Below are 14,167 nucleotides of genomic sequence, written 5' to 3' on the forward strand. Positions count from 1 at the left end.
GACAGACACTCAGGAAGCCAGTGAAATAAAGTGTTACCCATACTGAATACTAGGAAGTTCAGTGCTCTGGTCAACAATATGAACAACCCTTCTAGGACTTATCACTTACCTTTAGAAGATACAGCTTTGTGATATGTTAAACGACCATGTCCAGTGATTTCTAGAAAGACTATTCTCATACTCATTCTGATTTCCAAGTGCCCACACAAGAGAGGCCACTTCCTCATGCCTCAAAACCTTTAGGATCTCAGTTTTTGAGATGGAAACTGTTTCTGTTTAAACAGCTCCAGCAGATGACTCTCTGACCTTTCTTAGCCTCCTAATTCATACGTGTATCGTGACTTTGATCTGGCTTCTGCAGTCCCCCTACATGGTCTTGTCGCCTTCCCTTACTCAAACGCACCTCTATATTGAACATTTCCTCTGCTTTCCTCCATCATACTCAATGCTGATCTCTACTTTTCTTAAATTAATCTGAAATATCAATCTTGTTTTTGTCTAAAATTAAACCTGACAAAGAGGAAAGTCCTAGTTCTTTCATCAAACTTTTCTTCAGTAGATTCTTCTCTATCATTAAGGAAAAGCAGGCTTCCCTCATAGCTCAGTTGGTAAAGAATCTGCCTGCAATACAGGTGACCCTGGTTCGATTCCCTGGGTTGGGAAGATCTGCTGGAAAAGGGATAGGCTACCCACTCCAGTACTCTGGCCTGGAGAATTCCATGGACTGGGCTTGTAAAGAGTTGGACACAACTGAATGACTTTCACCTTCAGGGAAAAACACTCATGCGCCATATATGCATTGTTGATTAAAAAGTGGGCCCCAGGGCCATCTAGATAATCCTTAGAGTCACATTGTTAGGAGTGCTTGATGTTACCCAGTACTTTGTCTACGTGAGAAAACAGAATCTCAGAGAATCTGTGTGACTTGTGAGTTTGCACAAAAAATCTGCGGCTGGAAGCCAATGTTGTTTTCAGTATACCATATTGCCTGCTTTCTTATTTCCTCTCTGCATATGGCACAGTGCTAGGTGCTATAGAAACACTCCCCAGGACTTTTCAATTCAGGAACAACGCTGTTGACACACCAGCATGAAAGGGACATCACATACAACCCAACTGGCACTGAAGTGCACACAGTGCAGTTATTTATATCCTGTAATGCTCTAACCATCTCTCCCTCCCTCTCTCCCTCCCTGCTTCTCTCCTGTGTTCAACCTGTCGCTGACTCTGGCTGTTGCTTCTCTGCAGTGATGCCAAGGGCTGTCTCTGCTGCTGTGGAGGCTATTTTCCAACAGCTCACTCCCTGATGCAGGCCCGGATGCCTCTCCCCACAGGGCCTCCACCTCCCAACACTCTCCCTCAGACACGCCAGACTGCCCTGGCAGCCGTCACCCCTTCACCTGCCATGCTGACCGTGTCACACCCACCCCTGGGAAAATCTCCAGATGTACCCTGTGCAAAACACAGAGGCCTGAGCGAGGAGACGGATGGGGAGTAGGGCCCCTGAGAACACAGGGCAGGTGCCAAACTGAAAAGAAAAGAGAAATGATAGACTTTAGAGTGAAACTAAAAATAAAGAGAATGTGTTTTAATACCCCTTTGGCTGATTCACCTTCCTGTGGCACGAGAAAGAGGGGCGTCGCCCTCTACTCATGAAAGCCTTATGTTTTGCCTGCGAGGCCTCTCTTCCCACATCTGAAAGGGTAAACTGACCGTAAGTTGTAAGTATGGGAGATAACGTGGTGGTGGCACGGCTACAATCTCTACCTTGGAGCCAGATTCATCTTACAATTTCCGTCACAGTCTTTCTCAAAAAAGTGAGATAACTCAGGTCCATATATGTGATTCCTCAACATCCCTTCTTATTCTTTCTCTTGTTTGGTCTGTTTTCATCTCATTCAGGCATGGGTCCAAGGTGGAGTAGAGATTAAGTGGGACTGGTGACATTGTATGCTTGCTGGCTGCTTATTTCCAAAGCATGGTTGGCAGGAAAGGGAGCCTTAGATTTCAGTCATTTCAGAGAGGGAACTAAACTCTAATTCTTACCCTACTGTGAACTCAGAATAACATGAGCTTTGGCTCTAAAGTGCACCAGTGAGAAAAAGCATGTCAGTGATTGTCGATAGCAGAAGATGAGAAGATATAGAGGAAGAAGAGAAAAGAAAGAAGGGAGGAATACATACATTGGTTGAAAGTGTTGGGGGGACTTCCCTGGTGGTCCAGTAGCTAAGACTCCCCAATGCAGGGAAGCCTGGATTCAATCTCTGGTCAGGAAATTAGATCCCACATGCCACAACTAAGACCCAGCCCAGCTGAATAAGTAAATTTGTAAAGGTTAAAAAAAAAAAAAAGAAAGTGATTGGGGAACTACTTCTGACCATATATTTTGTCTATACCTATCCCATGCCTTGCAGCATTGTTTTGAAATAAGTAAATAGTTACAAATGCTGAAAAACCAATTATTTTAGTGAGTGGATTATTTGGGAGAAATCAAAGGTAACAAGAGTTCAAGATAAGCCCATATAACTTGTTTGACTCAGTTGGAAGATTTGTTCTTGTAAAGTGCCTATTCCAGATTAAAACTATTCACTTTAATGGAGAACAGTCCTATCTTATCTGGAAAAGCCATCTCTTCACAAAACTTTGGAAAGACACATTTTTAAGAGGAAGAAAGGAGGAGCATACCTGCCCAGCTAGCCCTGTTGACCAACTCAACTCCATAACAATAGTAATTATAACAGCTAACATTTATGAGAATTCCCTGGTCATCCAGTGGTTAAGATTCTGCACTTTCAGTGCAAGGCGTGCAAGTTCAATCCCTGATTTCACATGCTGTGTCGTGTGGCCATAAATAAATAAACACAAATCAAAAAAACAATTGCTCTGGCTCAGTTCCTCATTAAAAAAAAAGGAACTAATGGAGTTTATTAGACATTGTACAAAACATTTTATATACATTCTCATTTAGCTTTCATAACAGTCTACCTAGACATTATAGATTACATACATTCTCATTTAACCTTCATAGCAGTCTTTTTTACATAAGAAGATCTGAGTCTTAGAAGATTTGGTGCCTTGCCCAAGGTGAATGATGAATAAGTGGCAGATTCCAGATTTGTCTGACTCCAAAACCTGTGTTTTAGCCACATGTTGCCTCCTTCACTGGTATGACAGATGTCACAGGCAGATCATACTCAAATCCTGCAGTATGTCCTAAATAATGAAAACTATGTAACTGGAAAATGGTAGCTAATTTATATAGCAGGCCCAACTGAAATAATTCAAACATAAAAATGACCACCTGGCATTTGATTATCTTTTACCTTAGACATTGATAAACCAAACCATTCCCTTAGGACAACATTTCTGTCCAGCAAAGCATTTCTCTTGCCAAAGTATAATTTTGCTGGCTACATCTGTCTCCTCCAAACCCTGGAATCAAACCTAAACTAGTAAATTCTGCTGACCTGGCAAGACGCTCGCCCTCCAGGGCATTGTCTCAGGCTAAAGTAATACATCACGTTGCTTCCCATTCTGTCGGCCCATTTCTCCAAAGAGCCCTAAAACAGTAATGTTTCTTCTTTGAATCTCTAGTTTTCTTGCCCGTAGGCCTTACGCTTTAGCTCCCTGGCCTTTGGGACACAGGCAGACTGAACAACAATAGTTTCACACCTGCCCTTGAGTTGGGGCTTCCAAAAGAAAAGCAGATTTGGAGAAAGGAGCAGCCTCACCAAGCTCTGCTTCATTCCTTTCCTGCCCAGAGATACACAAACATTGACTTGATTGGGTAATGGAAGACTTTGGTCTTTGGGGTTATGGGGATTTAGTAGCTGGGAACGAGTTGCTGAGTTGTGGGGGTGGTGGCAGGTTGAACAGGGCCACAATTCCTAGAAAAGATGATCTCGTCCAATTGAGAAGTAGTGGGACCAGCAAACACTGGCAATTAAAAATTAACACAGGCCAAAGTGAAATCAATGACGAAATCTGATAGGTTTTCAAGAAAAGTTTATGACATGCCGTTCATAGAAAAGAGGACATTTTCTCAGTGTTCACTTTTATAAATGCCAAAGGCCAGACCTACTTGGAAAGACCTGCAGAAATGGCAGAAATATACAGAGTCCACAAGCAACATATTAGGCAGGCAATAGGTATACATTTTGAAAAATTTCTTCAAAAACAATCTTAATTTTAAAATGTTTGACAGTAGTCTTGATACTGACAGGTAGTTAATTCCCCAATATGTGTTTGAGTATGTATGTGTATGTTGCTGCTGCTGGTAAGTTGCTCCAGTCGTGTCCGACTCTGTGCGACCCCATAGATGGCAGCCCACCAGGCACCCCTGTCCCTGGGATTCTCTAGGCAGAGCACTGGAGTGGGTTGCCAGTTCCTTCTCCAATGCATGAAGTGAAAAGTGAAAGGGAAGTCGCTCAGTCGTGTCCGACTCCTAGCAACCCCATAGATGGCAGCCCACCAGGCTCCCCAGTCCCTGGGATTCTCCAGGCAAGAACACTGGAGTGGGTTGCCATTTCCTTCTCCAATGCATGAAAGTTGTGTGTGTATAGACCCTTGCTATTCTAAATGCATTATGATGTGGATAGTCTTAACAGCACTGAAGGCATCTTTCCATATCTTTACTAAGTGCATGACCACATATATCTCAATGTTTGTTTCAATTCAAGTGTAATTTCTATAGAATTTTTAAAGGCAAATATTGACTCATCAAAAGGCTTTAATTTAAATGCAAATCCTATGAACTCAGGAAATACTGACCATTCAATGTATTTCAATCGGGATCTAGGTAATGGCCCTATCACAATTTTCCTTACATTAGGAATTCATGAAAGGAGTTGTTTTCCCACATAAAGCCATAAAACAGGAAAGACTGAGAAGTCAATCTCATGTTTCCACACATGCAAATAGCAGTTAAAATGCTAACATGGAGATAAATTTAAGATTACTCACATTTTACCCAACTTTCCTACTAGCACCCCAAGTAGAATTATGTCAACTGGATGAATTTTTATTAGATAAGGTGGTTCCATGGAGCATTGCTGCCTAAGAAACTAATCATTCTGTGTTATTCTAAATTGTATAAATTTAGAATTTTCTAAGTTTTCAAAACATCTAGAGGTTTTGGATAGATAGTTGGTGTAGGAAACCTGTCTGACTTCTACACATATTAACTGTAGTATTTGATTGTGTGATCAAAGTTAAATGCAAATTTGTTTTTTATTAGTTAATAATCCATGTGTGTTTTCTACCAGACACATAAAGGTGAATTTTCTAGGAATAGCCCTGAAAATACAACTTGTATTACTTCTTTCTTTAAAAAAATTTTGGAGTATAGTTGCTATACAGTGTTGTGTTATTTTCTGCTGTAGAGCAAAGTGAATCACCTATGTCTTATACATAAATCCCCTCTTTTTTGGCTTTTCTTCCCATTTAGGTCACCACAGAGCACTGAGTGGAGTTCTCTGTGCTATGTAGTAGGTTCTCATTAGTTATCTGTCTTCTACATAGTATCGGTCATGTATATATCTTAATTCCAATCTCCTAATTCATCCCACCCCGACTTTCTCCCTTGGTATACATATGTTTGGAGAAGGCAATGGCACCCCACTCCAGTACTCTTGCCTGGAAAATCCCATGGACAGACGAGCCTGGTAGTCTGCAGTCCATGGGGTTGCTATGAGTCGAACACGACTGAGCGACTTCACTTTCACTTTTCACTCTCATGCATTGGAGAAGGAAATGGCAACCCACTCCAGTGTTCTTGCCTGGAGAATCCCAGGGACGGGGGAGCCTGGTGGGCTGCTGTCTATGGGGTCGCACAGAGTTGGACACGACTGAAGTGACTTAGCAGCAGCAGCAGCATACATACGTTTGTCCTCTATGTCTGTCTCTATTTCTGCCTTGTAACTAAGATCATCTATGCCAATTTTTTTCAGATTCCACATATATGCATTAATATACAATATCTGATTTTCTGATTTGCTTCACTCTGTATGTGAACTGCCTTACTTTTTTTCCTGTTTTCAAAATACAATCAACTTTTCAACTTCCCTCTTTTAGCAGTTTCTAGAGAATAGTTTTAGTCCTTGGAACTCAAAGAGTAACAAGTGTATGTCTTCAGAATTGAATATCTCCCTATTCGGAAAATGTTTGCTTTTTTCATTATTTAAATACTGATTCTTCAAATCAGTGTCTCTTCTTTCCAATGACATAGTTAAAATAATTAAAGGAAAGCTTTCTCAATAACCAAGAGGGGAAGTTTTAAAGGAAATTAAAGTTGAGTACGATGTCCCAACTACAGTCTCAGAAAGCTATAAGAAACACCAATTTATGTAGCACCAATAAAGGCAGTACTGTTTGTTTTTTTTTTTTTAACCAATGATGAATGACCAGAGTTCTTTGTTCCAGAAGTGATGACCCCAGTTTAATCTCAGTATTACCCCTTCTCCTTCCGAGATGGAGGGAAGCATCTTGCATCCATGACTAAATGTGACACTCAGCTAATTGGGAGGGTTTTGATGATGCCGCAATTCTGCCCCAAGCCCTTATAACTAGCAAGTTTGCCCTGAAGATTATTGAATTACTCCACTGACCATGCATTATTTAAAAGGAAGTGCTATAATTATAGGAGCCAGCTGTTTAATCATTGGAATTCTGTCTGTTGGCCAACTTTCAAGATAGAGTAGAGCGCTGTGATGGTACTTTGTGTCAGTTTATGGAGGACTCAGGCCTAGTTAGGTGGTAGCCAACTTGTCTGCTAAGCAGCCTTTGGTCTGCATGCTCTGAAGCAAATCTACTGAAAAATAAATACATAAATATATAGACTTCCAAAGTCAATACTTCATCATCAAGGAAAATTCTGTGAAATTCTATACATACTTGTTCACTCTAACAGTTGAGGAAGTATATGGACCTTTCATAATGTTGGCATAACAGAACTCTGGGAGTACACTTAGTTGTAGAAAATATTTATTATCCCAGTCACCTGTCTTTTGTTACAGTATTGAGTACAGAAAAATGGTTTGAGCATCTTCAGGAACTCAAGTGAGAAATGGAGAACACATTTTAACCTTCTAACTTAGAAAATATTTGGACGTCTTTCTTGAAGACAATGTAAGTGGCTTCCAATCATACTGAACATTTAGTTGGCCTCGATGAGTTTTCTCCATTTCTTTACATATTGCCGAATGTTTGGAATAGAAAGGACCATAGCAGTCAGACACTGTTCAATACAGGAATATGCTCCTAGGATCTCTAACAGGTGTTCATACAGCCTTTACATAACTGATTCCAGCAATGGGACATTCATTACCTTTAAAAGAAGTCAGTCCCATTTTTTAACACTTTTGAGTTTAAATTGTTAAACATTTTTTTCTTATATCAATCCAACATTTGTTTCCTGTTCACCTAACAATTCTGCCCACTGGAGCACAATTATTGATAACAAGTGCTTAATGAGGAGTTTTTAAAGGTAAGGATTCCTTTAAAACAGTTCATTCTGTCTCATTTAAAAATTGCCCATAATGACAATAGGTGCAATTTTGAGATCATTAAAAATCTCTGTTTTTCTCAAAACTGATATTGTTGCAAATTATTTTACTGCTTTCCTGGAAAAACACATTGCATCAGGCTCCCAGTTCTAGCCCATAGCAACAAATATCTTTATTTTGGCTCTGGAAAAATAAGAAATATGAGGCATTTGAAGATAAAGAGAAAAACTTTGACCCTCTAACTCTGGCCTCTCAATTGGTGAGAAATTTTTTTTTGTTGTTATTAAATATCTTAATGTAGAACCAGAAATCAAGCCTATAAGATACTTCAAAGGATCGATTAAACTTTAAAAGGCAAGGTAAACACTTGTTATATTCATATATTTTCAATGAAGTACAATTAGTCCATTGTAGACATTATGAATAGACAAAGCATCTTTCTAGGATTGCGGTGGCTAGAGATAACTGGTAGTTACGTTTATGTCAAAATCCAAGTCTGTAATATTTCAACAATATTAAAAAACAGATATAGACATAAGGTAAACTTTCTTTTTAGAGCATTACAGAAGAGTCCTAAATTTCTCTGTTCCTAAATTCACTGATCTATTGACTAAAAAGCACAGCTATTTTACAGACTGAGCCATGTTGAACTCTGAGCTCATCTAAGAGGTGACAAACCAGATGCCTGGTGTGTACTATTATTTTTTGCTGTGCTGATGATTACCTTCTGTCTCACAAGAGGAAATAAACCTGTGGTGAGTTTCATGCCTGTCGACAGTCACAAAGAAAGTAATATGCAATATACACAACGTTTAATGGTTAAAGTCTTCCTCCAGTGGCATGCAAGGAACTCCAGAACCTATGGAGTGTCAGGAGGAAAACAGAAGGGATGCTTAAAACAGAGGTGCAAAGTAGGTCCTGGGATCACAGAGATTATCCTTCCCCATCTTCAACCCATAAGGATAAATTTTGAAATTAGTCATTTCTAAGTTAGCCAAGTTTGAAGTTTTCTGAAACCACTTCTGCCACTTTACCTCTAAACCTCAAATTATCATTCCAAATTCAACAAGTGAATCTCAGTTATATCCCATTAAGAAATGTATTGTTTCAGCAAAAAGCAATTGTTACCTGTGGTGGATGATGGGGACAGTTACCTCAAAGTAGGCTGAGTCACCTTGCCCTCTCTCCCACCCCAAGAGAAAGCCAAAGTGTATCAGCTACTCTCCACTGGCTGACCTCTTCAGTCTCTTGAAATGGCCACTGAGTTAAAAGTATGTAGAAGTCCTTTGTGGGTCACAAAGAACCATGTAAGCCCATTTGTGTCTTTAATTTATAGTTCCAGGAAAATAGTATGTAAACAAACAAAAAACAAGAACAATAGCAAAATGCATTGCTTACATTGCTCAAGGGACCATATGAGTCCTGGTTTGCCCCGGCTGGCGAGCAGAGGCAGAGAGTCTTCTGCACTGGGCAATCCTCCGATGGCAAGTGAAAGCACCATTGAGGTTCCAACTGGGCACAGCTGCCCCGTCCCTTCCAAATCCCTCAACCCTGAGGAGCCCACAGGGTTTGCCCTGAGCAAAAACAGCACACCCCACCCAGAGAGACCACAATTGAACCCTCCTGAGTTTCTATCCCCAGCTGCCCTAAGAATGACAATAAACCTGCCTTAAAGGGAGGAGGCATCCTCACTTTACAGTGCCAAGCATCAGGAACACATTTGGATTCTTAGAAGATTCAACGAATGGCTGGCCCCTCGGGCTGCAAGGCGGCCAAACTAGTTTGGTAGCAGGCCATGACCATGGGTCTGATCTCCTTCAACTAGGGAGTTCAAAATATATATAGGGATTTTGACTCTCAAAACTCCACCCTGAAGTACAGCATCATTATTACATGAATGTAAGAATTTCTGTTTAAAATATAATGCTGTCTTCTGTGTCAGAAATTGAGATTGAACATACATCACATTGACTAATTGGATCCTTCTGGGTCAATGTTTCACAAATTTTCTTCCATGAAGCCTGGATATCAGTGAAGAAGACTGAGGCCCTCCACCTCCCAAGGGAGGAAAGGGAGGCAGAGAAAGTCAAGATCCATGGCTTTCTTGCATAAGCCATGGCAGTTTCACTTTTGTCTATTTTGTATACTGATGTATAAGTAATATTTGTTGTAACAAAAGTCCTACTATGACAAAAAGTTTACAAAGTATTCAAGTATGTTTTAATTTAGTTTCATATAACTTGTTTTGCCCTCTTTTTAATTCTAGAGCCAGGGAAAGTGTGGCCAAGTCAAAACAAAACAAAATAGAATCAAACTAAAACCTACTTGCCAAGTAAAGAGGCCTAATTGATTTGCAAATATCAAAAGAAATTTGATTCATGGTGTTCCCTCTGGGCAATCAGAATCAAATGAAAGGTGGACATTTAGTTCATTCTTAGTCTAGTGATTATTCTATCAGAAAACAGAGCTGATGGTTCTGGTCCCTCTAAGGTGATAGAAGAAGTCCTATCACATTGGTATTGTTATCAGTTCAAGTTCCAGAGCTTCTGGATGCGGTCAGTAGCAATGCTGTCTCTTCACAGACCCTATATGATCCTAGAAAGTGATGCTCAAAGCAAGCTAACATATATTTAGGATCCACTAGGTGTCAAGTAATGCACTTAGTACTTTTCATACAGTAGGCTATGTAATCCTCAAGCAATCATTAGAAAGAACATATTAACTCTCCTTTACAAATGGGTAAACTGAGGCCCGGGAAACTTAAATGACTTGTCATTTGTGTATGTCACTCCCAACTCTGAGTCGAGGTTTCCACATCAGTTAGGTGATGAGACCTTCCCAGATTTAAAACCTCTTTGATTTTCCGTCTGATGTCATAATGGAAGCAGATAAGACAAAGAACAAACACTGGAGCCATCCTGTGCACAAAAACCATGCAGATTTGCTAAAAAGATTAAGAAAATGGAAAACATGATCTTTTAATTAATTTTCCTAGCAGCCTCCCAATTAAGCCAATATATAAGGAGAGGTGAGGATTGGGCATAGACAAGATCCTTGACTACAGGTGGCTAAGAATTTGAGGACAATTAATACAAATAAATGAATGATGAATGAGCTCTTGCCAATGAGAGTGGCACTGACTGCTGGAGACATACTGGAATCTGGAAAAACCTGGGAGGGTCAGGAGTTGTTGGAGGAGCTTCAAAAGAAGACTAACTTATAAAGGTGTGGGTTGACATGGTGTGGGGAGAGGAGTTTTCAGGGGCTGGGTGGAGCAGTGAACACAGCCTATTATCCCACTCTAAAGCTAGGCCTCTCTCTGTTTGATCTGAACAGACAAGCCCACGGGGTATGGCTCGAGCAGTCGGAGGGCGCCCCAGACAGGAATCGTGGATGAGTGCTGCTTCCGGAGCTGTGATCTGAGGAGGCTGGAGATGTACTGCGCGCCTCTCAAGCCCGCCAAGTCGGCCCGCTCAGTCCGTGCCCAGCGCCACACCGACATGCCCAAGGCTCAGAAGGTAAGCCTGCCAGGGGTGGCGGTGAGGGTCGGCCATCTTCGAGAGATCGGAGTTATGAGGCTGAGCCTGTAGCAACTTAGCAGCAGCAGCATCCGAAGAGTAATTCATACCCTCATAGACTTCTGGTTCATAGGGTCAAAAGAACTCCATTCTCCCCTGAGAGGTCCATCTTTTCTGTCACTCCACATTGTAAATTCTCCCTTCCACTACTGTGGCCCATCTGATCACTAGAAGATTACAGAGAAGAGTGACTAAACCTGGGCTTTGGCATCAGACAAAACTGACATCCTAGCTTTGCCAATCACCAGCTGAGAGCCCATGGCCAAGTAGTGCAGCCTCCCAAGCCTTTGCTGATGAAACTATCAGTAAAGATGGGATAGCAGTACCATTTACCTCTTCAGGTCATTAATGTGCATGCAATGCTTTCCACACTGCACAAAGTAACTGTCAGACAAGTGTTAAAGTTCTGTCATAACTGTATGAACAAAGCATGTGACCTTTCAAGTCCTGATATTCTGTAAACATGCAAAGAAAAATAACACTCTAAAATTGGAACTAATAGAAATTCACATTTAGTGGCAAATACAAAGAAAAAAAATAGAAATTTCAGTTTGGCTCTGAGAATAGCAAGAAAATTCTAATGATCAAAATCTGCAGGTGTCTGTTACTAAGAGCAAGACTTTAAACAAGCCTTAGAGGTACTGTCTATGCCATCAAAAATATGTAAATCATCTGATCTGATGCACATTGATCACTTGATAAACCTTTGCTGAGTGAGGGAATGAATGGGTGAACAAATGTATGTAGGTGATTACATTTCCTTCACTAAGTAGAAAGAATGAGAACTAAAGAGAAGGTGAAGAAAATGAGGAAGAATGAATAAGGAAAGTTAAATGCTCTCTGGGGACTCTTTTGAAAAAAAAACCAACTACTGGTTTTAATCTTTGGAGTCAAAACTAGCATTGTGCAGAGGGCACATGATAAGCGATCAAGAAGCTCCTAATGACACCTTTGCTGCTTCTTGGTCCTCATTTGCAGCTGAGGCTGGAACAGGCGCCTTCGCAGACATGTGACCCCAGGGAGCCACCCTGAGTGATGGAAAGGGACTGGCACAATCTGATTCAGAGAGAACACAGGAGCCAGTCGATGTGTCAGGGAGCAAGCCCTACATACCTTTTAGGTGAATGTGACTGGGAAGTGTGCTCAAGGTGAGCAGAGGCAGGTTAAATCTTTCTCTTTCCAGGTGACCCAATGCCTTTCAATTTCTACTTTGGGAGGGGGTGGGTGGTGTCAGAGATGAGTCCCTAAGTTCTGGAATGGCAGGTTTAATAGTGACTGAGGTCCAGACACCTCTCCAGCACCAGTGCTGTCTTCTGCAGCTATGGAGCCAAGGCATTCAAAGGCTCTGGTCTACGGGGACACCAAGGGGACCACCTGTTCTCAATGCAATTATTTTTGTGATGTTTACAGTATCAGCCCCCATCTACCAACAAGAAAATGAAGTCTCAGAGGAGAAGGAAAGGTGGGCCAAAGAAACGCCCAGGAGGGGAACAGAAGGAGGGGACGGAAGCAAGTCAGCAGATGCAAGGGAAGATGAAAGAGCAGAGGAGAGAGACTGGAGCTAGAAACTGAACACAGGCAAGAAAGGAACACGGAGGAAAGAAAGACTAAGACAGAGGTGAGGAGGCCGAGAGAGAAGCAGACAGAAAGAGAGGAAATGGGAGATGCCATAAAGGAAAGGAAGAAAAGTAGGCCAGCTGGAGCTAGAGAACGCTTGGGACAGAAGGGGGAGAAGAAACCTGTTGTAGGAAGTGGCCGATAAACATGGAGAAAGGGAAAAGTAACATATGATGCCTGAGAAAATCCAAATAAAGACAGTGGCAAGAATGAAAACATGAACAAAAATTACGAAAGAGGGAAATAAAGCAATATTCCCTTCCCCACGGAAAAACAAGAATTAAAATAAAAATCAAGGTTTTTGTATGCATTTTAATTTTTTCTGTGAATTTTACAAGAATTTCCATGTCAGTAAATGCCCAGAGTTAAATATTAGCCCCAAATTTTCAGCAAGACTGAATTGTGTCATAAACATTCCCAGATTTCCTTCCCTACAGTGTGACTGGAGGCTGCATTTCTTAGTCAAGCTCGGGCCAAAGGGCACCCAATATTTGCCTAAAGGCCCGTGAGGCCTGAGAGCTTACCTATGAAAGGAGGGCACTGAACTTTGTGCGTGTGCACTTTGGAATCAGATATGAAAGATGTATTAATGTGCTAGGGCTGCCAGAATAAAGTACCACGCCACGGACTAGGTGGCTTACACAACAGAAATTCGTTTTCACACATTCCTGGAGGCGGGAAGGCCAAAGTCGGAGTATTGGCAGGATCAGTTCCTTCTGGGAGCTGTGAGCGAAGGATCTGTTTCAGGTCTCTTTCCTCCACTTGGAATTGGCCTTCTTTTCCCTGTGTTTTCACATCATCTTCCCTCTGGACAAATCTCTGTGCCCAGATTTCCTCTTCTTATAAGGACACTAGTTGCTGCTGCTGCTAAGTCACACACTAGTTATATTGGATTAAAATATGATCTGCTAAGTCGCTTCAGTCGTGTCTGAGTCTGTGCGACCCCATAGATGGCAGCCCGCCAGGCTCCCCCCAGTCCCTGGGATTCTCCAGGCAAGAACACTGGAGTGGGTTGCCATTTCATCATGATCTTATTTTCACTTAAGTTACCTGTGTAAAGACCCCATCTCCAAATACAGTAACATTCTGAGGTACTAGGGGTTAGGACTTCAACTTGTGAATTTGGGGCGGGGGCGGGGGGGAGTCAGCCCTAAACCAAAGACTCCTGATGTCTGACTACTGCCCTATGATTCCATCACCTATAAACTTATCTCTCTCATGCATGCACCCCCTCACTCCTCACCCCCCACCCTCCTAGATATTTAGACCTGAAATCCTATGAGTTTATGTTCCATGAAATACCAGGACCATGCTATGTTAGGGCTGCAAAAGGACTCAAAAATTTGCTTCAGTCCCTTCATTTTAAAGATAAGGATACTGAGATCTAGAAATGGCTGAAGGATGGCTGAAATGGCTGAAAATGGCTTGGTTTCTAAGCCACACCCTCTTTCTGGCCAGCAGAGAACAGCA

General features: G+C 41.5%; 1 protein-coding gene across 10 annotated transcripts in view; it reads left to right on the top strand.

The window, feature by feature from the left end:
• Window positions 1–14,167, top strand: part of IGF1 (insulin like growth factor 1) — an 80,990-nt gene that overhangs the window by 45,445 nt on the left and 21,378 nt on the right. For 5 of the 10 annotated variants that reach the window (XM_027541960.1, XM_027541958.1, XM_027541959.1 and 2 more), the window contains exons 3-4: window positions 10,839–11,020; window positions 12,491–12,698. In XM_027541960.1, coding sequence (XP_027397761.1) covers window positions 10,839–11,020; window positions 12,491–12,652 — 344 coding nt within the window. In that variant the 3' untranslated portion in view covers window positions 12,653–12,698. The remainder of the gene's footprint in view (window positions 1–10,838; window positions 11,021–12,490; window positions 12,699–14,167) is intronic. The other 5 variants (XM_027541966.1, XM_027541964.1, XM_027541967.1 and 2 more) reach the window with 2 other exon arrangements.

This window comes from Bos indicus x Bos taurus, chromosome 5 (genome assembly GCF_003369695.1).
Source record: "Bos indicus x Bos taurus breed Angus x Brahman F1 hybrid chromosome 5, Bos_hybrid_MaternalHap_v2.0, whole genome shotgun sequence".
Taxonomy (NCBI): Eukaryota; Metazoa; Chordata; class Mammalia; order Artiodactyla; family Bovidae; genus Bos; species Bos indicus x Bos taurus.